Source organism: Bison bison, unplaced genomic scaffold (assembly GCF_000754665.1).
Source record: "Bison bison bison isolate TAMUID 2011002044 unplaced genomic scaffold, Bison_UMD1.0 scf7180017864080, whole genome shotgun sequence".
Classification (NCBI taxonomy): Eukaryota; Metazoa; Chordata; class Mammalia; order Artiodactyla; family Bovidae; genus Bison; species Bison bison.
This window is the reverse complement of record NW_011494652.1, coordinates 5,066,970-5,089,522: the sequence shown is the minus strand read 5'-3', so window position 1 is coordinate 5,089,522 and position 22,553 is coordinate 5,066,970. Positions and strand designations below refer to the sequence as shown.

Here is a 22,553-nt window from a genome sequence, read left to right as displayed (position 1 = left end):
CCACCCCCCAACACACACACACACACACACACACACAGGGTCAGGCTGCTTGTGAGATGGCAACAGAAGGTTGAGGGCGGCCAGCAGAGCAGGGGCTAGTGAAACAGACACACCCCGGGCCTTGGAGGAGGCTGGGCATCATGCTGGAGAGTCAGGCCTGGTGGGGCCCAGGAGTGAGGTCAGGTGAGGCAGAGAGGAGGCACCCAGCAGGCTGAGAGCAGTCAAGTCAGAGCAGAGGTCAGCAGTCCCATGGTCCCTCTCCCCTCCTCAAGTGATGCTGCCGTTTCCAAAAGCCACGCACTTGTACCTTTTGTACTAAGAGCGTTTGCACCTCCATGGGTAAGTGTGAGAGTTAAATGCAATAATTACCTGCTCCTAGTGAGGAGAGAGCATTTCAGAGGTTTAGCCTAAACTCTACTCTGGGGAATTCCCTGGCATCCCAGCGGTTAAGACAGTGCTTTCATTCCCGGGGCCTGTGTTCAATCCTGGGGGTGCCAGCACCCTGCTGCATTCACTCTCTTCTCATCCCTTGCCTCACGTTTCCCGACACTGGCATGTGAGGCACTTGAGACGAGGTGGTGCCAGGCTGTGGTTAAAACATGAGCTTCAGAACTGCACTGCATCCTTGGCCTATTCACTTAACCTTTCTGAGCTTGGGTGTCTTCATTCATAAAGCCCGTGTGGATTGTGCGCTGACTCTAGTGAACCTGAGTACTTCCTTCAAGTTCTAAGTGTATTCCAGGGATTAACCCTTTAAATACTCAATAATACCCAGTAAGGTATAGGTATTATTACAGGTAAGGAAACTGAGGCACAGAGAGTCAGTTACTCAAGGCTTACAGCTTTTTACTGGAGGAACCAAGAGTCAGATCAAGAGCATTTGCTCCTCACTATGCTAGGAAGTGGAACTTCATGGGAAGCTGTGAGGGTTAAATGAAATAATTACCTCCTCCTGGTGAGGAAAAAGCATGTAAAATGTTTATTCCAAATTCTAGAGAATTCCCTGGTGGCCCAGTGGTTGGGACTTAGTGCTTCCACTGCCGAGGCTTGGTTTCAATCCCCCATGCAGGCTGCATGGTGCAGCCAAAAAAATAAGAATAATTAAAATAAAAAACACTTTAGTTAAAAAACAATATAAACTCCACTCTGTGCTCCAGAGGTGTCATGGATTTGCCAGCCCTCTCCCCTGGCTCACCACTCTGCAGGCACACTCTCTGAGCTATCACCCAGCTTCCTCTTCTTCATGGTGGCTGTCACTCTGCCATTTTCCTGTCTGCTCCTCTCCATGGCAACAGGAACAGCATGTCCCCAGCACCTAGCACAGGGCCGGGAGCCACTCAGTGCCTGTCAGTGAGTGAGTGAGTGGATTATACCAGGCTCCCAGCAAGTGCTCATTACATGGACAAGATCATCATTGCTTTGACTGTCCAGCTCTGGGCAGGCATTGGGGATGGACTCCTCACCTCAAGTTGTTCTCAGCCCATTAGAAATAAGACAGAGAGAGAAATGGTCTTACAAGGGAAGTGTTCATGGGTGCCCAAAAGACACAAACAGTGGTCTGAACACTTAGAGAAGAGAAGATCATATCTACCTTTGAGAGAACTGGGGAAAGGTGGGTCTGGGGAGGAAGTAGGGGGTAAACTTTGAGGCCCAAAGAACAGGTTGAATTTTCAAAGGTGGTGGTGATGGTGGTGGTGATTGTATTAATAGCTCACTTTTGAGGACTTCCATGGGCCAGAGTCTGGGTAAAAACTCTCCACGGATCAACTCCCAACAACTTAAATGAGGAAGTTTCCCCTTTTTCAGCTGGAAACTGAGACACAGAGGGGCCGTATATTTGAAGTCACACAGGGAGTGGCTGGCAGGATCAGGATTTGAACTCGGGCCATCCGAGCTCAGAGCCTGTGCCCTTAGCTGCATACATCCCATAAGGCCACAGAGTACAATGAGGCACTGTGAGCAGGTAGAGAAGTGGAGGGATGTTAGAAGGAAGTGCTTCCCATGAGTATTCAGGAACACCACATAGGTTAGATGGGTGCCCTTGGAACAGCCCCAGTTGACAGATGAGGAAGTAGGTTCAGAGATCGCGATGCTTATGATAGCTGGCACTTGGTGAGTGTGCCTTCCACCCATTATATTATATTTAATCATCGCAGCTTCTTGAGAGATGTACTGTGCTTGCCCCCACTTTCCAGATGAGGAAACTAGGGCTTAGGTTAAGAAACTTGACCAGGGCCCCACAGTAGATGGAGATGAAGCAGTTCCTCCTGGAAGCCAAGGACTGTGTCTGTTTCACCTAACATGGCACTGTTGTAAATCTCTATTAAGTGAATGAATGAATGCAGCAATTCATTGAATACTCCCCCTTTAATGTTTCCTATCTCATAGGATTATGGAGTCAGTTAGATAATGAAATATTGAGCACAATTTTTGGCACATGGTAAAAACTCAGGAAGACAACTAGCTGCTTCTATGATTACGACTATGATTCTGTTTCCCTATTAAAACCTTTTCCTGCTGCTGTTTTTTCTCCATCTCCTCCCCAGGCTCAGAAGTACAACTTCTTGAGTATGAGGCCTCAGCTGCAGGCCTCATCCGATCCTTCTCTGAGCGCTTCCTAGAGGATGGGCCCGAGTTGGAGAAGATCCTCACCCAGCTGGCCACAGCTGATGCCCAGTGCTGGAAGGGGCCCCAGTGAAGCCCCATCTGGCCAGGCTTAAGGCACCTGTGAGGCCCTTCCCCGACTCGATCAAACCAAGGCTGTAAGTGGCCCCCTTTTTGTGGGCCCAGGAGAGGGGCAGGAGCCTGGACCTTGGTGCTACCTCAGCCAGGGGTGGTGACACTAAGCCCTTCCATTTGTCAGCACTTTCCAGCTTATCAGTGGTTCCCTTGTGTTATCTCATTTGATCTACACTGCCTTCTGCGGGGTGGGCAAGGCTCCTTGTCCGGATTCCCAGATGAGGAAATACAAGTTGTGAGAAAGTGACCTGTCTAAATCCTGCAGGATTCAAAACCTCTCCCAATCCAGTGCTCTTCATGTATTACTTTTATAACCAGAAAAATAAATATTGGAAACCACCACCATCTTCGCAATTTGTGTGGTTCTTTCTGGCCTTGGCCTCACGTCTCATTTGCTCCCAGCAGGGTGGTGGGATCAAGTCCTAGGGAGGGGGAAGGAGGGTCATTTTTAGGCTCCCATCTGCAACAGGATTTTGCCATCACCTCTAAATCTGGATATGCAGAGAGTCACATGGGTGAACATAATATGATTTTTGCCATCCTCCCTCATGGCTTTTCTTCTATTTTAAAGAAGAACCTAAAAACTGGAACTAAGATCATGACTGTAGCCATGAAATTAAAAGATGTTTGCTCCTTGAAAGAAAAGATATGACAAACCTAGATAGCATATTAAAAAGCAGAGACATCACTTTGCCAACAAAAGTCTGTATAGTCAAAGCTATGGTTTTTCTGGAGAAGGCAATGGCACCCCACTCCAGTACTCTTGCCTGGAAAAATCCCATGGATGGAGGAGCCTGGAAGGCTGCAGTCCATGGGGTCTCGGAGAGTCGGACACGGTTGAGCAACTGCACTTTCACTTTTCACTTTCACGCATTGGAGAAGGAAATGGCAACCCACTCCAGTGTTCTTGCCTGGAGAATCCCAGGGACGGGGGAGCCTGTTGGGCTGCTGTCTATGGGGTCGCACAGAGTCGGACATGACTGAAGTGACTTCACTTATGGTTTTTCCAGTAGTCATGTATGGATGTGAGAGTTGGACCATAAAGAAGGCTAAGAGCTGAAAAACCAATGCTTTCTGATAGTGGTGTTGGAGAAGACTCTTGAGAATTCCTTGGACAGCAAGGAGATCAAACCAGTCATTCCGTAAGGAAATCAATCCCGAATATTCATTGAAAGGACTGGTGCTGAAGCTGAAGCTCCATTACTTTGGCCATCTGATGTGAAATGCCGACTCATTAGAAAAGACTCTGATGCTGGGAAAGATTGAAAGCAGGAGGAAGAGGGGGCAACAGAGGATGAGATAGTTGGATGGCATCACTGATTCAATGGACATGAGTTTGAGCAAACTCCAGCAGATAGTGAAGGACAGGGAAGCCTGGCTTACTGTAGTCTGTGGGGTCGCAAAGAGTTGGACAGAACTGAGTGACTGAACAGCAACAACAAAAAAAATTGGAACACCTCAATCCTAGAATTTAATCTGTCTTTTTTCCTTTTAATTTATTTTTGGCTGCTGGAGTACAGGCTCTAGGACTGGGGCTTCAATACTTGCCACAGAGGGGCAGAGTCAGAAGTTGTGGCCGACACAGTTGCTCTGTGGCATGTGGGATCTTCCCAGACCAGATCTTTTTCTAAATGGAACAGGTGTTTCCTTCATTGGCAGACAGATGGCTTCTTTACCACTGAGCCACCAGGGAAGCCCAGGAGTTAATCCCTTAAACTTTGGGTTTTGTTTCTCTATCCTAGACCTCGAGAGTAAGCAGGGAAGAAAGGACGCAGCCCCTTTTCCACCCAGGTAACCGTGAGGATGAGCGGACGAGTTAGTTTTGCACCTCTCCAGGCCTCAAAGCTCAAGGGGCCCGTGGCTGAGCCAGAGGTGCAGGGCCTAGAAGCTCCTGATGGGAAGAATCAGAGATAAGAATATAAGTCGGAACGAGGGATTGCATCTCAGCTGGTGGAAACCCCGGCAAGGACCAGCGCAACTTGCTCAGGAGCCTCTCTGTCCCGGGCCGGAAAGTTGAGCGCCCGGAACCTTGACACGCGAGCTTCCCCCCAACCCGGAAGCTTTTGGGCACTGCGCGGCGGCTGGCCACAGCCGGTTGCCAGGGTGACGCCTGGAAAGATGGCTGCTACGTCTTCGTCGGATTCAGACGGCGGCAAAGGCGAGAGGTGAAGGCTGCGATCCTTGAGACCCCTTTTCCTACATATGTAAAGAAGGTGCCCCGGTCCCTGGGATCTGGGCTCCTGCGAGTCTCAGCAGCGCTGGCAGTCCTTTAAAGATCACATAGGGAAACTGAGACCCAGGGAGTGAATGGGTGTGTGTGGGTGACTCGAGAGCTGCGATGGGGGAGCCGGAACTTGGACCCAGACTCTATACCCCTAGTTCAGAGCTCCCTACATACCTCATTCCCAGAAACAAGTTCCCGCAAAATGTTCTTCCTTCCCTTGGAATTCATCATCTGCCCCGCCCTCGCCCCCGTCCCCCAACTCTGTCCCTCTTCTCCCAGCAGTGAGGCCAATTCGAAATGGCTGGACTCGCTCAGCGATTCCATGGCGAACATCCACACCTTTTCCGCCTGCCTGGGTGAGTCTCTGGGACCAGGAACCCTGGTTCTGGGGAGACCGGGGTGTCAGATGGTCCTAGAGTTAAGCTTCTAGGATGCTGAGACCCTGGTTTATGGCCCTTTTTATGTTTTCCAGCGCTGGCCGATTTTCACGGGGACGGGGAGTACAAGGTAAGCCTGTCACCCCAGAAGCGAGGTTTCCTGATAGTTCCAAAGAAGCTCAACGTAATCTGGAATTCATGTGCACTTTGAAAAAGCACGTTTAGTGTTACACTTTATTTTTAACGTGGAATGGAGAGAACCTGTTGATTTCATATGACAGACTGCAGAAAGTACAGCTAAACAAAATGCTGCTGGAGATTATACTAAGACAAAGCCTTTTCATTTTGTTGACGTTAATTCTTGGCTGGAAGGGTGCATCCCATGGTTGGGGGTGGGGCGTTAGAATCTGGAGGGAATTTAGAAAGGGAGGAGACTGAGAGTTTTATGTTTATCAAAAGGGTATGCATTTTAAGGTTAGCCGTGAGCTGATCATCTTGAAGCTGGATGATGGCTATTTGGGGGTTTGTTATATGAGTCTCCAGTTTTGTATATGACTGAAATTTTTCATAATAAAAAGATTAAAATTAAGATAAAAAGATAAAGAAATAAAAAATTTTAAAGGCACAGATTTTTTTAAAGGTTGAGAAATTATTGATCTAAAAGAAAGGAAGTTAACATATATTGAGTAATCATTTCTGGACTAGACCCTCTTTGAGGCATTTTCACATACATAGATACTGTTTATCTCCATTTTGTTAGTGGGAAAATAGATTCCAAAAGGCTGAGTTTACCGAGTTTGTAAAAGGTGGCAGACCTGGGCCTGTCAAATTCCCCATCACATGTTCCATTACAGCTCAGCCCTCACCAAGGGCAGTGAACCTACAATGGGTATGTTATGATGGCAGCTAGAAAGGAGTCATATCCTGCTTGGACAGTGCAGTAAGATTCGTGGCTTTGGCCCCCAAATCCCTGTCCATAGAGCATTCAACAATTTAGCAAGCATACAGTGAACCCCTTGGTTAAGGGAATGGCAGTCCACTCTAGTATTCTTGCCTGGAGAATCCCATGGACAGAGAAGCCTGACGGGGTACAGTCCATGGGGTTGCAAAGAGTCGGACACAACTGAGCGACTAACACACACAGTGAACCTCTCCTGTGTGTAAGTTGTTGTGCAGACACTAAACTGAGAAATGAATCAGTCCATAGTCAGAAGGAAATACGGATACTGTCCTTGATTCATCCACAGTGTTGACTGAACACCTGGTGTATCCTTGGTGCTGGGTTGACGGCAGTGACGGGTAGAGAAATCACAGACCGCATGTGCTTAGTTGCTCAGTTGTGTCCTACTCTTTGCAGCCCCACGGGCTGCAGCCTGCCAGGCTCCTCTGCCCTAAACTGGAGGCAGGAGGAGGCAGTGCTACGTGAACTGTGCTGAAGGATGAATGAAGTGTGTCAAGAAGGCACGGAAGAGGGGAGGGCATCAGGCAGAGGGAACAGCACAGACAGAGGCAGAGATGCTTGCAAACTCACAGCGTATTTGTAGAGAGGAAATTGCTTTCGAACTGTGGTGTTGGAGAAGACTCTTGAGAGTCCCTTGGACTGCGAGGAGATCCAACCAGTCCACCCTAAGGAGATCAGTCCTGGGTGTTCATTAGAAGGACTGATGTTGAAGCTGAGACTCCAGTACTTTGGCCACCTCATGCGAAGAGCTGACTCATTGGAAAAGACTCTGATGCTGGGAAAGATTGAGGGCAGGAGGAGAAGGGGACGGCAGAGGATGAGATGGTTAGATGGCATCACCAACTCAATGGACATGGGTTTGGGTGTATTCCAGGAGTTGGTGATGGACAGGGAGGCCTGGCGTGCTGCGGTTCATGGGGTCGCAAAGAGTCGGACACGACTGAGCGACTGAACTGAACTCAAATTGAACATTAGAAAGTTGAGGCCAATATAAAATAGTAGTTAAAACCACTGGCTTTGTTTTTTTTAATTTTTGGCTGTACCCTGCAGCATGTGGGACCCTAGTTCCCCAACCAGGAATCAAACCCATGCCCCCTGCATTGGAAGGCAGAGTCTTAAACACTGGACTTCCAGGGAAGTCCCAAGATCACTGGCTTTGGATTCAGACAGACCTAGATTCAAGACCTAACTGTACCACCTACTAGCTGTGTGACTTTGACCTAACATCTCTAAGCCTTATAGTTTCCTCATTTGTGAATTGGGGCTAATAATTTTATCTACCTCACAGGTTGTTGCTCAGATTAAATAGAAGAGTACATGAAGTTACTGGTGTGGCTTCTGGCACACTGAGCATGCTCAGAATCCAGGCATTCTGTGGCAGCCTGCATTCTGGCTGGAGCATAGCATGGATGGGAAAGTGATAGAAAACCTGTTGGGATCCAGATCAGAGGGGCCTTGCAGGCTTCACTCAGGAGAATGGGCTTGCATGGCAGCTGCAGTGGCTTGGCGGGTAGAAATACAAGAGCTCGTTTCTCCTTTGTGGGTTGCACGTCTCCTTTGTGGGTTGCACGTCCCACTCTGTGCACTTGGTTCTGCTCCTTTGCCGTTTGAAAGCCGGGCCTCAGAGCCCACATGTGAGTTTCAGGCCCCCCAGTGACCTCAGTCATTGTCCCAGTGTGTAGAACAGTGTCTGGCATGGAGCAAGCCCTGAAGAAACACTTACTGAACAAATACTGAAAGTATCAGCTGCCCCCTGTTCCTCACTAGGCTCTGTGGTTCGCTGTCTCCTTTGACTTGCACTACAAGTGTCCTGCAGTGTGCACGGGTGCGTGTTAAGTTGCTATAGTTGTGTCCAACTCTGTGCAACCCCATGGACTAGCCTGTCAGGGTCCTCTGTCCATGGAATTCTCCAGGCATGAATACTGGAGTGGGTTGCCATGCCCTCCTCCAGGGGATCTTCCTGACCCAGCAGGGATTGAGCCTGAGTCTTTCTGGTCTCCTGCATTAGCGGGCAGGTTTATTTTTTTTTTTTAACCACTAGCACGACTTGGGAAGCCCTGTCATGTGGTAGGTATTCCCATTTTGCAGGTGGGAAAACTGGCTCAGGAAGTCATTTTTCCCAAGGTCACACAGCTTGCAAAGCCTTTGCCCTCCTCCCACCCACCTGTGGTACACTCTGAGTATATATGGATGTGCACCAGCAAAAAGCTAAGCCCAAGAAGAGGGGCAGTAGGGGTGTCTTTAGCCCCTAAGCCTGGAATCAGCCAGCCTCTCTCTGCAGCTGGCCATGGGAGACCTTGGCCCAGATGGGCGGCAGCCCCGCCTGAAGGTGCTTAAAGGACACACACTGGTGAGCCAGAAACCGCTACCCGACCTGCCAGCCGCTGCTGTCACCTTCCTCATGGCGTCACACGAGCCCCGGACTCCAGCACTGGCAATCGCATCAGGCCCTTGTGTGTATGTGTATAAGAATCTCAAGCCCTACTTCAAGTTCAGCCTGCCCTCGCTGCCTACAAACCCCCTGGAACAAGACCTTTGGAATCAGGCCAAAGAGGTAAGTGGCACGGGGGATGAGAGCAAGAAGGCAGAGGTGGCTGCTGCAGGTGGGCCTCATTCCCTGCCTGGCTCTGGAGCTCACAGGCTCTACCTTCTTCCCATGGTGGCACAGGACCAGATTGACCCCTTGACCCTGAAGGAGATGCTGGAGGGCATCAGGTGAGAGCCCACTGTCCCCTTCATGTGCCTCCCTCACCCCCCAGTTCCTACTCCTTCATCCCAGAGCCCACTGTCTGACACCCCCCTCCCCCAACACTGGGCCTGTTTCTCAACTCAACCTGCTGGGATGGTCCCTCTCCTTACAGGGAGAAGGCAGAGGTGCCTTTGTCTGTACAGTCACTCAGGTAAGGGCCCTCTGGACGGCCAGGGCTCCAGAAGCTCCCTGGGAGGGCAGGGGGAGAGGCTGTGGAGTGGCCTTGGAGGGCAGGCAGGCCCCGGGCGCACAGATGCCCCTACTCTGTGTGTCCAGGTTTCTGCCGCTGGAGCTGAGTGAAATGGAGGCGTTTGTGAACCAGCACAAATCCAAGTCCATCAGGCGGCAGGTACTGCCCCCTCTCATTTCCCTGTAAAAAATACAGTTTTATAAACAGACCATATAAAGCCAAACCTGATGAGTTTTACTTTGCAGTTTTCCTTCCAGCCTGTGCTGCCTATGTAGTCTGCAGGGCTTCTCCATTTCAGTTAGCAGTGACAGCTTTGAGTTGATAGATACAGTTATGTAACTTACATAACTTTTATCATCTTGGTAGTAAAGGTAAAATATTTTCATTAGGGAAAATTTTGAAAATAGAAATACAAAGGAAAAATAAAAGTGACTATATTCTTACTACTCAGAGTACTCTTACCATTTTGATACATTTCGTTCATAAGTAGGCCTTTATATCCTGCTTCCCTTGAGCACATAACATTGTATCTTGAGCATTAGTCTTGAAGAACTCCATTTTTAGTGGCCCCTTGATCATTTCATTGATGATTCATTATTCATTCATAATTTAACTATTCGGTACAGATCATTGGTCAAGAAGTGTTTCCTTTTTATTCACTTCATATTTTTCTTAGTTAGGATTTTAATGACTTTATTGATAGACCTACTCATTGATGAGCTCCAGTGGTTCCTGACCTTGGGGGCTGAGCCTTGTCCAGGGATGGGCTTTCAGAGCTGTCCCTGCATTTCAGAGCCACATAGGAACCACCCACTTGCTATAGAGGACATTTGAGCTGAACACGTTGACCAACGCATGCCTCCATGTTTGGCTAGCTGTAGATCATTCCCTGAGAAACATTGTTCTCTCCTGCTGATCAGCAGCTCAGATCCACAATTGTCACTATCTCTGAGTACTTTTAAAATGAGGAAGTGAGTTAAGTATTGCTTAAAAGATGCAGTGTGGGGGAGGCCATCTTCCCAGGTATGCATCGTGGCTACCTGGTTGGGAGTCACTAGCATCCACATTTCTGTAACTTTTCTCCTTCCACTAGGCTTTGAGGATTCTTCTTTTTTTTATCTTAAAGGTAGTCATTCAGTGAACAGCTTTATCCAGAGAAACATCTTAGTCCTGCTAAATTATTTCCATGGGAGAAATTCCTAAAAAGGGGATCATCTCCTCTCGTTTTCTCTCCAATCACAATTAGAAGAACATATGCCCACTGTAGAAACTGCAGAAAAGCCCAATGAAGAAATTAAACCCTGCCTGTGATGTCATTGTCCAGAGATAACCAGTGTTTGTATTTAAAGGTTTAGCTTTCCACGGTTCTTTTTATTCATATGTTTTTTAAACTGTGATAATACTAATGTAACTTTTAATCTGTATTTTCTCTTAATACATTAGAAACATTCTCTCTGTCATTGAATCTTCTTTTAAAATCTGATTTTGGTAAATGACTGTGTGGTTTTTGATCATACAGTTTATAATTGACTTAGAGAATCCTGTTTTGTTAGGAAATTAGGTTTGCTACAATCAACACTTTTGTAGATAAATCTTCTGTCACAACTCTAAGACTCTTCTTCCTCCTTTGCCCTCTTTCTTTCTGGGGCGTCCTGGGAGGAGCTGGGGTGGGAGATGGTGTGAGGGGATCTCCTGGGTGACCCTGGAGTCCTTCTGCAGACAGTCATCACCACCATGACCACCTTAAAGAAGAACCTGGCTGACGAGGACGCTGTGTCCTGCCTGGTGCTGGGCACTGAGAACAAGGAGCTCCTGGTGCTAGACCCGGAGGCCTTCACCATCCTGGCCAAGGTCAGTGTGGGGGTTCTGGCCCTGTGCACACCCAAGGCCCAGGCTCCATGCCCTCCCCTCCCCCAAATCTCCTGCCCCAGTTAGTTAGTTCTTGGTGATACCTGTTCATTGTAGAAGTTATAAAATGTAGACGGGCATAAAGAAGACAGACAACCCCAAATCCTACAACTCACGCATGTCTTCTGTGAAAGTTTTGGCACAAGTCCTTGTAGACATTTTCATATTTAGACACAGGTATATAACTTTCAATATTTTTTTCTTTTTTTTACAAAAACAGCCCATGCTGTAGGATCCTGAAACCTGCTATTTTCAAGCAGCAGTAGCTCATCAGTATCTTTCCATGTCCATATTAAACCACGTCAGCCTTTGCAGAGGCCGCTTAACATCGATTATATAAATATTCTGCAATTTCTTTACCCTGTTGCCAATTGTATGTTTAAGTTATTTTCAGTTTCTTGCTATCATTAACCACCACCACAGCAGGCTTCCTTGCCAAACATCTTTGTGTGCTTATCTAAATACCTCCTTACATGCATTCCTAAAGTAGACTTAAAAGTTTTGCTACCTGTTCCCCTCCAGAGAAACTGTTTGTTTTAAACTGTGCCCAGGAGGGTGTGAGTGAGGAGAGGGGCACTTAGAGGAGTGGTGTCAGGTCAGGGAGGGGCCGGGGCTCCAGAGAAACTGGGGTGTTTGAGTCTCTCTGCAGATGAGCCTCCCCAGCGTCCCTGTCTTCCTGGAGGCTTCTGGCCAGTTTGATGTGGAGTTCCGTCTTGCCGCTGCCTGCCGCAACGGGAGCATCTATATACTGAGAAGGTAGCCACATCCGAGCTCTCTAGGGTCAGAAGGAACATCTCAGAAACCTAGTGGTTTCGAGGGCTGGCAAGATGAGCAGGGCTTTGGAGCGAGAATGTGGGACTGGAAAGAGCCCAGAACTTCATAGGAGGCAGAGCCCTTGAGCGTAAGGGATGTCTGGAGGCTTGTCCCGTGGGGCCTGGCAAAGTGAGAGACTAGGCTGGGTGGCTGTGACACTAGCAGTGCAGTCAGATATTAGATAAAAATGGTCTTTCCTATTTGTTCTATTGCTTTTATAGTTACGGGAAATTTCCTTATGCATTAGTTTGATGTTTCTTAACAGTCATTCTTTTAATTCAAGAAATGTTTTTGAGTACCTGCTATGAATTAAGCATTGCATGAGGTATTGGGGATATATTGATGAACAAAATACATAGTCCCTACCCTTGTGGGAAGACATATTAAGACCAAGATTATATTACAAACTGGATACGTGCTATGGAGGAAAAGTACTGGCTCAGTGAGGGATAAAAGGGGGTCAGGGTGATCAGCAAATGCCTGTCTGAAGAGATTACTTGAAGGTTAAGAAGGATCCAGTTCAAAAAAGTGGAGCAAGAGTTACAGGCAGAGAGCACGTAAGCGAACTCGGTGGGAAAGGCATTGGCGTGTGCCACTTGAGCTTGGTGGCAAGAGATGACATAGCGATCAGGTCAACTCACGCAGGACCTATTAGGACATGGTGAAGATTCTGGGTTTCATCTGCAGGGGAATGGAAAACCATTATGGGGTTTGACTCAGGAGATGCGATGAATGACATGATCCACGTCCATTTCGGAGGGTAGATTGGGATTAGGCCCAGAGACCAATGGAAACCTCTTCAGATGAGTCTTCAGATGGGCGATGTCTCTGGCTTAGACTTAAGAAAGGTGGGCCAGAGTCTTTCTGGATAAGAGAAATAAGATTCAGATGCCAGGAAACTGAAAACTCTGCATCCACACAGAGCAAACTCCTCCTGCTTTTCTGATAAATTACTAAACTATTATATTAAATGGAATCTCAGTCCATTACTTCGTCTCACCTGAGGTACACTCGCTGTAAACTGGTTAATGCCAAGTTATCACACAGATCACCATAGTGAAGTTGGGAGGAAGACCAGGAGGGAAAATACACATTCTGTTATCCAAGGTCATGCAGCTACTAAGTCCTAGAGGTGGAACTCGTTCCTGGGTCGTCTGCTTGTGGGCCAAGGCTGCTCCCAGGATCATCTGTGGGGCCTGGAAAGAGGAGGGTCAGCCAGGGCAGGAGAGAAGGTTTCTGGGCTGAGAGTGAGTGAGTGAGTGAGCGTTAGTCACTCAGTTACTCTGCGATCCCATGGACTGTAGCCCTCCAGGCTCCTCTGTCCATGGGGATTCTCCAGGCAAGAGTACTGGAGTGGGTTGCAATGCCCTCCTCCTGGGGATCTTCCCAACCCAGGGATAGAACCTGAGTCTCCTGCATTGCAAGCAGGTTTTTTACCATATGAGCCACCAGGGAAGCCCTGGGGCTGGGAGTGTGTGTCTTCATTCCACAGAGACTCCAAGCGTCCCAAGTACTGCATCGAGCTGGGCGCCCAGCCTGTGGGGCTTGTCGGTGTACACAAAGTCCTGGTGGTGGGCAGCAACCAAGACAGCCTGCACGGCTTCACCTACAAGGTGTGATCGCACGGCAAGCACCCCCAAAGCCTTCCACCTGCGTCTCCTCAGTCCCCCTCAGCAGGCGAGCCCTTCTGGCATTCCCTTCCCAGCAACTCCAGCCACCCCTTCTTTCCCCTTCTCAGCGCTGAGCCCCCAGCAGACACTTAGCTGTTCCCTCCCAGGGTAAGAGGCTGTGGACAGTGCAGATGCCTGCAGCCATCCTGGCCATGAACCTCCTGGAGCAGCACTCCCGGGGCCTGCAGGCCGTCATGGCTGCGCTGGCCAACGAAGAGGTCCGCATTTACCATGACAAGGTCCTACTCAACGTCATCCGCACGCCGGTGAGCTGCTGACTCCTCCCTGCCCCGCTCCCACCTTTGGGGCTCACTCACTGCCTCTCTGATCCCACTCCCCTGCCACCCTTAACTTTTGATGTATTTTGAAAACGTTTATGCACAACTCACTATATTGAAAGGATAAAACAATGACCGAATCCTTATTGTCGAGGGACTCGTAGTCTAAGGTGCGAGCCAGCCAGAAACACAGCTGATTCAAATACAAGACAGACTAAAGCAGACCAAAGCCCAGAAAAGGCACAGAGACAGACTATAGTGACTGGGGACGGGGGATGGCGGGGTGGGGTGGTGAGAGATACATAGGGATGGAACTCAGGAGCCATTTCACAGAGCAAATGACAATTCAGCTGGTCCTCGAAGCAGTTTGCTTTGAGAAATGGAGTGGATAAATGAAGGTGCAATATTCCAGACTGGAAATAACATGAACAGCGGCTGAGAGGCATGAGTGTTCTTGATAAAGGAATCCAGGTAGTTTGATGAATTTGGACCAGAGTTTTTCAAACAGAGTTTTGAGTCATCAGATTGATTTAATGAACCAGTATGAGAACCAGAAAAAAGTTCAGAGTGTATCACATGTGAAACTTTTGTGTATACGTATGTGTAAAGTATCATATGTCGCAATATAAAATTTGAAAGCATCTGGTTTGGACCACAGGCTCTCGGGAGCGCAGGCGGTGTGGTGTACAGGTTGGGGAAAGGACAAAGAGAAAAGGCAGGTTGGAGTCAAATATGGAAGGCCTTGAATGTAAACGAGGAGGGCAAAAACCATTGGAGGTTTTTCAGCCAAGAATAGACATGGTCATATTTGTATTTTGAAAGGCAACGGAAGCAGCTGTTTGAAGGACAGACTGGGGAGAAAGATGGCTGGGAGATGTGTTAGAAAGCTGAACTCAGAGGCCAGTGATGTTCAGTCTGGAACTATGGCCATGACTGAGCAGGGGGCGGGGTGGGGGATTAGCACAGGAAATATTTCAGAGGCAGCATAGCCCCTGGCCTCACCTCACATTTCACCTCGTACATCATATGTGGGGTCTCCCACCTTTGTCCCCACTCCTCCCAGTCCTGTTCTCTTCACTGAGATCTTTTCCCAGCTGAACTCTGGTGTTTCCACCATAGGAGGCAGTGACCAGCCTTTGCTTTGGCCGCTATGGGCGGGAGGATAACACCCTTATCATGACTACACTAGGTAAGGGGGTCAGGCCTGGTGAGGGTTTTAGAGGTGGGCGTCTGCGGGACAGGCCAGACCCTGGGAAAGAAGAGGTGCACGTGAACACGGGCAGGCCTGGGTTTGGGAAGCAAGGCCTGCCTGCAGACACCATCCCGTCTGGGGCTGGGCCTTCACTGGGGACAGCTCATTAGCAGTTTGATGTCACTACCTGGGGCCAGGCCCTGGCTGTGTCTCCAGTTCACCCCAGTATCTGCCACAATGCCAGGAACATCAAAATAGTCAGTAAATAATTGCTAGGAACTCTCCTGGCGGTCCAGTGGTTAGAACTCCATGCTTCCACTGCGGGCGACCCAGGTTTGATCCCTGGTCAGGGAACTAAGATCCCGCAAGCCAAGTGGCTTTCCCAAGCAACTAAATAACTGCTAAATGAATGAATGCATTACTGGCAGGACACACTTCATTCCTTTCAGAGACCCACAGTCTCAACGAGAAGACAGAAGAGGATCAACACGAGGCAGACTGGGGAGAAAGAACGGGACTGTCGGGTGGGCCTGGGGAGGACACATATGCCGTCTGCCCTCTTGCCTAGGTGGTGGCCTGATCATCAAGATCCTCAAGCGCACAGCGGTGTTTGCCGAGGGGGGCGGTGAGGCCGGCCCCCCACCAAGCCAGGCCATAAAACTCAACGTGCCCCGGAAGACCCGGCTGTACGTGGACCAGACACTGCGAGAGCGGGAAGCCGGTACCGGTGAGGCTCAGGCCGAGTCCCTCCCCTCCTCCTCCTCAATTGGTCCAAAGTGGCAGCAACTGGCTGAATGCCACCTGGGTGCCCTGAGCAGCAGGAGGAGACCTGGGCGAACCAGGCAGGTCTCATGCCTATAGAGTCCCAGAGACAGCCTAGGAGGTACACCCTGCCAACAAAGAACTAGAGCTCAAGGTAGAGGGTGCTGTGGCTGCCCTTCGAGTTCAGAGGAGGGAGCAGCCGCTTCTAGGTGCAGAAATTCTCGTAAGAGCAGTAGAATTTGATCAAGGTTCTTCCTTTTCCTGTTTGATCTTTCATGCTCTTTTGTTCGTTCAGTACCTATGATTATGCCAGGCCTTGTGCCAGGTGCCTTGGATTAGGCCAGTCCCTACCTAAAGAGCTCAGTAGACCTTGCTAACTTCACATTGCATGACAGGTGCGGAAGTCTCTGCGGAGTGCTTTTGAGGCGCACAAGAGAATGTGTTTGCCTGGGAGCCTAGCAAAGGCTTTAGAGAGAGATGACATTGGATTTGACTCTAAAAGATGATTACAAGTCCACCAGCCAGACAGGGACAGGGAAGGGCGATTTTGGCAGAGGCCTGGGTAAAGGCACAGGGCCCTGCCTGGGTTCAACCAGGAGCCAACAAAGGAGGCCAAGACTGCGCGGGCGGCCAGGTGGTGGGAGAAGCCGGGCAGAGGGGCAGGGAGCGGTCCGCAGCATCCAGAGGCTGGCTGTGGGACCTCGGCCTCCTATTGCACGCTCCCAGCCTCTGCTCACCGTGCCTTCCTCTCACCCTCTCCCCACGGCAGCCCGAGCGGGAGCCTCCTCCCCGCGCTGCCCCCCTCCCGCCTCACCGTCAGCCCCTCGTGTCCCTCCCCTCAGCCATGCACCGGACCTTCCAGGCGGACCTCTACCTGCTGCGCCTCCGGGCGGCCCGTGCCTACGTGCAGGCCCTTGACCTCCAGCCTGAGCCCCGTGTCTCTGACGGCCCGGGAGCCGCTCAAGCTGCACGCTGTGGTGAGCTCTTGGGTTGGGGGTGGTGGGCCACCTCAGGGCCAGAGGGGCAGAAGTCAGGGGTGGGCGGGAACCCCTCAGGCCAGAGCCGGTTCCAAGGCAACTAGGCCCTATGCCCCTTGTCACCTGCCCACAGACTCAGGGACCAAGACCTCCTCTGTGGGCGCTCTCGCCTTCTCTCACCTGTGCCGCCTCTTCCACTCAGCTGGCCGCAGAGCAGGCACACTCTCCAGCCCCCTCATTCCACATGGGACCTTAGACGAGCCCCCAGATGTGGGACCTGGCCCCCAGGTGGTCACATTGGGACATTTCTTCCCAGGAGCCTGGAGGGACTCTTCAGGAGTCTGTTCACTTCAGTAACTGCCGGCAGCCCGAGGAGGTCGGACTGCCTGGTGCAGGGATGGGGCACCCTGGGACTTCCACAGGCACGAGGAGGACGAGGAGCCCTTAGACACGCTGACCTCAAGGTCCTCAGGCCTCCAGCCAGCTCTGAGTGGCTCCCTGAGGTGTTCGGTCTGATCCAGTTGGGGTTCTAGTCTTTCTTTGTCTGAAGACAGTGGAGAGATCCAGAGAGGAAGAGGCTACAGAGCACAGGGGGGAAGAGGGAGAAAGTGAAATCACCGCAGCCCCCAGAGGACGTGCGGTCGAGGCGGGCAGGGCCGCAGGGCGGTGCAGGCAAGAGCCAGGCCTGCTTGCCCAGGCCAGCTCTGCCTCCCGCCCGCCTTCTCCTGAGGCCACCGCTCAACTCTGTACCCACGGAGCCAAGCTTCTGAGCTCTGGGCCTTCTGATGGACAATGCTTTAGAGCAGTTGGAGGAGGGTGACTTGATGCGGATGAGGAAGTAGGCAGGCAGGTCCAGGGTCGACCTTCTCAGGACCCAAGCCCACAAGGTCCTAAGTGCTTTCTCCCCTCCCCACCCTCTCCACAGGTCCAGGGCCTGGGCCCCACCTTCAAGCTCACCCTTCACCTGCAGAACACATCAACAGCCCGCCCCATCCTGGGGCTAGTGGTCTGCTTCCTGTACAACGAGGTGCTCTATGCTCTGCCCCGGGCCTTCTTCAAGGTACTGGTGTGACAAAGGGTGGGGTGGGGCCTGATCAGATGCCCACAGGTCAGAGGTGAGGGGGCTGGCAAGTGGCTGCAGCTACAGGGCAGGCTAGGGCGCAGCAGGGGCCCTGAGGAGAGCCCCCAAGTTTGCCTGCCCCAGCTGCTTTTCTCCCCGCCTGCGTGGGTCTGAGGGTGGCACTTGGAAGGTGCCAGGACAACAGTAAGAGTCTGGGCCCCACCTGTGCCTCCCTCAGAAGCCTGTTGGTGCTGGGGGTCCCAGAGCCGCCCTGCTGCCCAGCCCTCCCACAACGAGAATGGGGACCCAAAAGAGAACCTTCCAGAGTGAAGCACCTGGTGTTCCCCAGGTCCACATTTGAGCCTTAGTTGAAAGGACCAAAAACCGAGAAGGACTTCGGTATGTGGAAGAAATAGCCCTAGACTTGGTTGGAGGTCAAGAGGTTTAGGGACTTGCCTGGCAGCCCAGTGATTGAGACTCCACACTTCCCTGCAGGGTTTGATCCCTGGCCAGGGAACTAAAATCCAGCATGCTGTGCCTCACAGCTAAAAAGAAAAAAAGTTTACCTTTAATTATGGACACACATGCAGCCTTGGGGCGTTCACTCCCCCGCTGAGCCGTGTGCCCCTCGAACGGGCCTGTCACCCCTGCCCGCCCTGCCAGGCAGTGACGTTCAGCTGGGACAGCAGGGTGACAGAGCTTTGAAATCTACCCAACACTGGCTGGGCGTGAGGGCTGACTTCCTCACCTCTTTGTCCCCAAACTTAGGTCCCATTGCTGGTGCCAGGGCTCAACTACCCCCTGGAGACCTTTGTGAAGAGTCTTAGTGACAAGGGCATCTCAGACATCATCAAGGTAGGTTGCCAGTTGGTACTAGTGCAGGGGAGAGTGTGAGTGAGTGTGGATAAGGCCCCGGGTGGCTGCCAAGAAGGGCTGGGTATCTGCACAGCAGAGGCTCCCCTCTCCTTGGACCGAGCCCTGCACTGGGGCTGGTACAGACCAGGCTGTGCTGGCCTCAGGGAGTAGGGGGGGAGGCAGAATGCCCCCTACTGCCATGGCCACCTTCTCTGTAGGTGCTGGTGCTTCGAGAAGGCCAGAGCACACCCCTGCTGAGTGCCCACATCAACATGCCCATGAGTGAGGGGCTGGCAGCTGACTGACCCCAGTGGAACCAGAACCAGGAGGATCCAGCCGCCTCCACTGCGCTGGGCAGAGTCCATAGTCCCAGGTTCGCTCCTGTGTGGCACCACGCCGGGCCGCCGCCTCCCTCTCCTCTCCTAGCGCCCCTCCCTCACTACCCCGACCACCGGGTGACCTGCAGCACAGGTCAGTGAGCTCCTTCCTCCTCAGGAAAACCCAGGCGCTGGCCCTGTGGGCTCCTGCCACTCTGGTCTTGTCCCCACTTTCCTCCAGAAAGAACCCCCAGGTCCCAAGGAAGAGTTCTGCAGCAGTTACGCTGAGATGAGGGCATAGGCCCCACCTTCTCCTCTGCCACTCTCCTTGAGCACGTCTCTTTGCTGTTGCTGCAGAGTTGGCAGGGGCCTGGCCCCAGACAGTCAGAGGCTTTTCTCAGTGAGACTGAGCCCCCTGTTGCTCCCTGGGGTGCCAGAGGCTTGGCTGTTGCCAGCTCAGCTTGCAGGCAAAGCACATGCTCTGATCTCCCTCTCTTTCTATTCAGGGGCCCCGGGAATAGCTGCCTTCCCACAGGGGGCCTTTCTGAAGTGTTGGGCTCAGCCAAGGTCTCAGGCCTATGATGCTCCATGAAGATTGCCAAGGAAGAGGCTGGCGCAGGAGGCAGAGAGTGCCTGGGCAGGGAGCTAGCGGCCCGAGGAGAGGAAGGCTCAGCTTGACACAGCAGAGATGGGGTCAGGGCACACAGGAGGGGCATCTCTGGGGTCCTGGGGAGGGGGCTTGGGAGGCAGAAGCCTAGAACTGCCAAACAAAATGCTCCTCTATGCCCTGGAGCCCAGATCAGTCAGGTGAGTGGCAAGTTCACTGGGCAGTGGCCATTATGTGTGAGATTTGCTGGAAAAGCATAGCCCTTAGGTGTTGAATCAGGCATCGAATGAAGGTGCATGTTAAGATCTTAGGGGTCAGAGACGCACAGTCTGGGCCCTTGGTGCCTCCTGGAGTCCCCTAGCTAGTCTGCCTGGCTGACCTGCCAGCTGTCTTTCGGGTCAGTGCTACCCACGGCTGCCCTGAGCCATTTGTAAGCCAGGAGTCCTGTTCGCTGAGGAAGGGCCTATGCCTTCTGACCAGGTACAGCCTAGCACATGGCAGACAGCTCAGGCTTGTGGGAAGTAACCAAGTTTCTGGTGTTTCCATTTCCCCAAGTGTAAAAGGAGGCAGTTTGACTAGATTCTGCTCTAATATCCTAGCGTTTGGCAGCCCCTGTAAAGAAACCAGGAGTCAGCTCCAGAAAGGGGATACTTGGCAGGAATAAGCACAGAACTTTTGCTCTTGAGACCAAGGGCCCCACGTTGATGGATTCTGCTGGACAACAGCCTCTGTGCTGGAAATGGTGAGGGACAGCCCATGGCCACGCTCTCCGCAGGGAATGCATTTGGGGTGAGGTTAAGAGAATTAAGGGGTCTGGACCAAAGCAAGAGCCCATCCCCCTCCTGTCTGCACAGTCCAGCCACTCGCAAACATAGACCAGTTAGGTCGGGGTGGCCTGGGGTTCCTCAATCAAGCTGACTGAGGCTCGGGGGAATGAGGAGCAAGTTCAGTATGGAAATGGAAAGACAGGTAGAGGGATCGTCACTGTCAGTCAGATTTCAACCAAACCTGAAGGGTTTTCCAAGAGAGCTCATCAGAGATGGAAGGCCCTGCCCCAGAAGGTATCAAGCCCCTTGTCACTGGAGCTGTGTCACTGTGGTGAGGCCAGATGACCTCACAGTCCCTTTCACCCCCGTGAAGTGATGAACTGTGTGAACTCGGAACGAAGAAGTCTCAACCAGGGTCTCCTCATAGTTATCCATGATGATGCAAGTGGAGAAACGATCCCGAGGCCCAACCGCTAATATGAATTTACATGATGTGATACTGTGTCGTTGTTCAGTCACTCAGTTGTGTCCGACTCTGCAGCCCCATGGACTGCAACACGTCAGGCTTCCCTGTCCTTCACCATCTCCCAGAGCTTGCTCAAACTCAGGTCCATTGAGTCGTGATGCCATCCAACCATCTCGTCCTCTGTCATCCCCTTCTCCTCCTGCCTTCAGTCTTTCCTGGCATCAGGGTCTTTTCCAATGAGTCAGTTCTTCACACCAGGTGGTCAAGGTATTGGAGCTTCAGCTTCAGCATCAGTCCTTCCAGTGAATAGTCACGACCGATATCCTTTAGGATTGACTGGTTTGATCTCTTTGCTGTCCAAGGGACTCTCAAGAGTCTTCTCCAGCACCACAGTTCAAAAGCATCAATTCTTTGCCGCTCAGCCTTCTTTATGGTCCAGCTCTCACATCCATACATGACTACTGGAAAAACCATAGCTTTGACTAGACGGACCTATTACTTAAAAACACATGAACCGCGTGATGTGGACAGTGTAAATAAAGCAGTAGGAAGACTGCACGATCCCAGTGCCCTCGCTAGAGCTCTGAGAAACGACATTAAGGATGAGGAGAGTGGTGCCTTTTTTTAATGTCAAAAAACATGTACCTACTTAGTACTCTATTTGTACTGAGTCGCTCAGTCACGTCTGACTCTTCGCAACCCCATGACTGTCGTCTGCCAGGTTCCTCTGTCCATGGAATTCTCCAGGCAAGAATACTGGAGTGGGTTGCCATTTCCTCCTCCAGAGAACCTTCCCGATGCAGGGATCGAACCTGGGTCTCACACACTGTGGGCAGATTCTTTACTGTCTGAGCGACCAGAGAAGCCCCACTGGGTACTATGGCATCAGGCAATTTATAACAAGGAAACAGCCTCTTCCCATTCCTCAGTACTGTGCCCTGCTACAATCATTTCCTGCTCTGTTAGCTATTCTGTAAATATGCTTATACAATCTTTGTTGGCTCCCTGTCATAATAGATGGGGCTTTAGCTCTCTTGTGGCAGCACCCTGCCCTCTCCTTTTGTCCCCAGTTAGGTAAATCCATATTCACTATTTAGATTACTACGTGACTGTCCACTGCAGAGCCAAGAATGGGGCTGTAATTAAATTACCTTTTAGTGTATTATTTTTCATGGAGTTAATAGTTGCCCTGTTTTTTTCTCCTTTGCTTAGTTTCTATGTGTACCAACTGCTGGTTCTTCTCCGACCGGGTCTGACAGGTCCTCTGGGTGCGTCCCTTCATCCCCTGCTTAAGGGAGTGCCATTTGTTCACTAGAACTGCAGCAAGCACTTCTGGGAATTCTGTTTGCCAAGTTCTGGGCCAGATTCCTTAATTCCTGGACCCTGTGTCCTTTTTCGTAGTTCTTTTGTCCTTTTTCGTAGTTCTTTTACCCCTCACCTGGTGAAGCACATCCAGGGGTACCTTCTCTAAAAAGTCACTAAAGTTGGGCTTTCCTGGTGGCTCAGTGATAAAGAATCAGCCTGCAAATGCAGGAGACCTGGGTCTGACCGCTGATCCGGGAGAATCCCACATGCCACAGAGCAACTAAGCCCACGCACAACTACTGAGCCTGCGCTCTAGAGCCCGAACCGCAAGTGCTG

General features: G+C 51.1%; 2 protein-coding genes across 2 annotated transcripts in view; both read left to right on the top strand.

Annotated features, from left to right (window-relative positions):
• The window catches only part of DPP3 (dipeptidyl-peptidase 3), a 32,130-nt gene extending 29,046 nt beyond the window's left edge, over positions 1-3,084 (top strand). Inside the window, 1 exon segment of the mRNA XM_010837751.1 lies at positions 2,547-3,084. Within this exon segment, the coding sequence (XP_010836053.1) occupies positions 2,547-2,698 (152 nt within the window). The 3' untranslated portion in view covers positions 2,699-3,084.
• A 1,499-nt stretch (positions 3,085-4,583) lies between these two features.
• On the top strand, positions 4,584-20,943 carry BBS1 (Bardet-Biedl syndrome 1). Its single transcript, XM_010837750.1, is given in 18 exon segments — positions 4,584-4,904; positions 5,243-5,319; positions 5,436-5,470; positions 8,583-8,855; positions 8,970-9,016; positions 9,163-9,201; positions 9,327-9,399; positions 10,960-11,091; positions 11,798-11,904; positions 13,454-13,574; positions 13,739-13,897; positions 15,029-15,098; positions 15,670-15,828; positions 16,706-16,782; positions 16,784-16,840; positions 17,766-17,900; positions 18,669-18,755; positions 18,974-20,943. Coding segments are annotated over 18 exon segments (1,782 nt in total). The 5' UTR covers positions 4,584-4,857; the 3' UTR covers positions 19,061-20,943.
• The last annotated feature ends 1,610 nt before the right edge of the window (positions 20,944-22,553 follow it).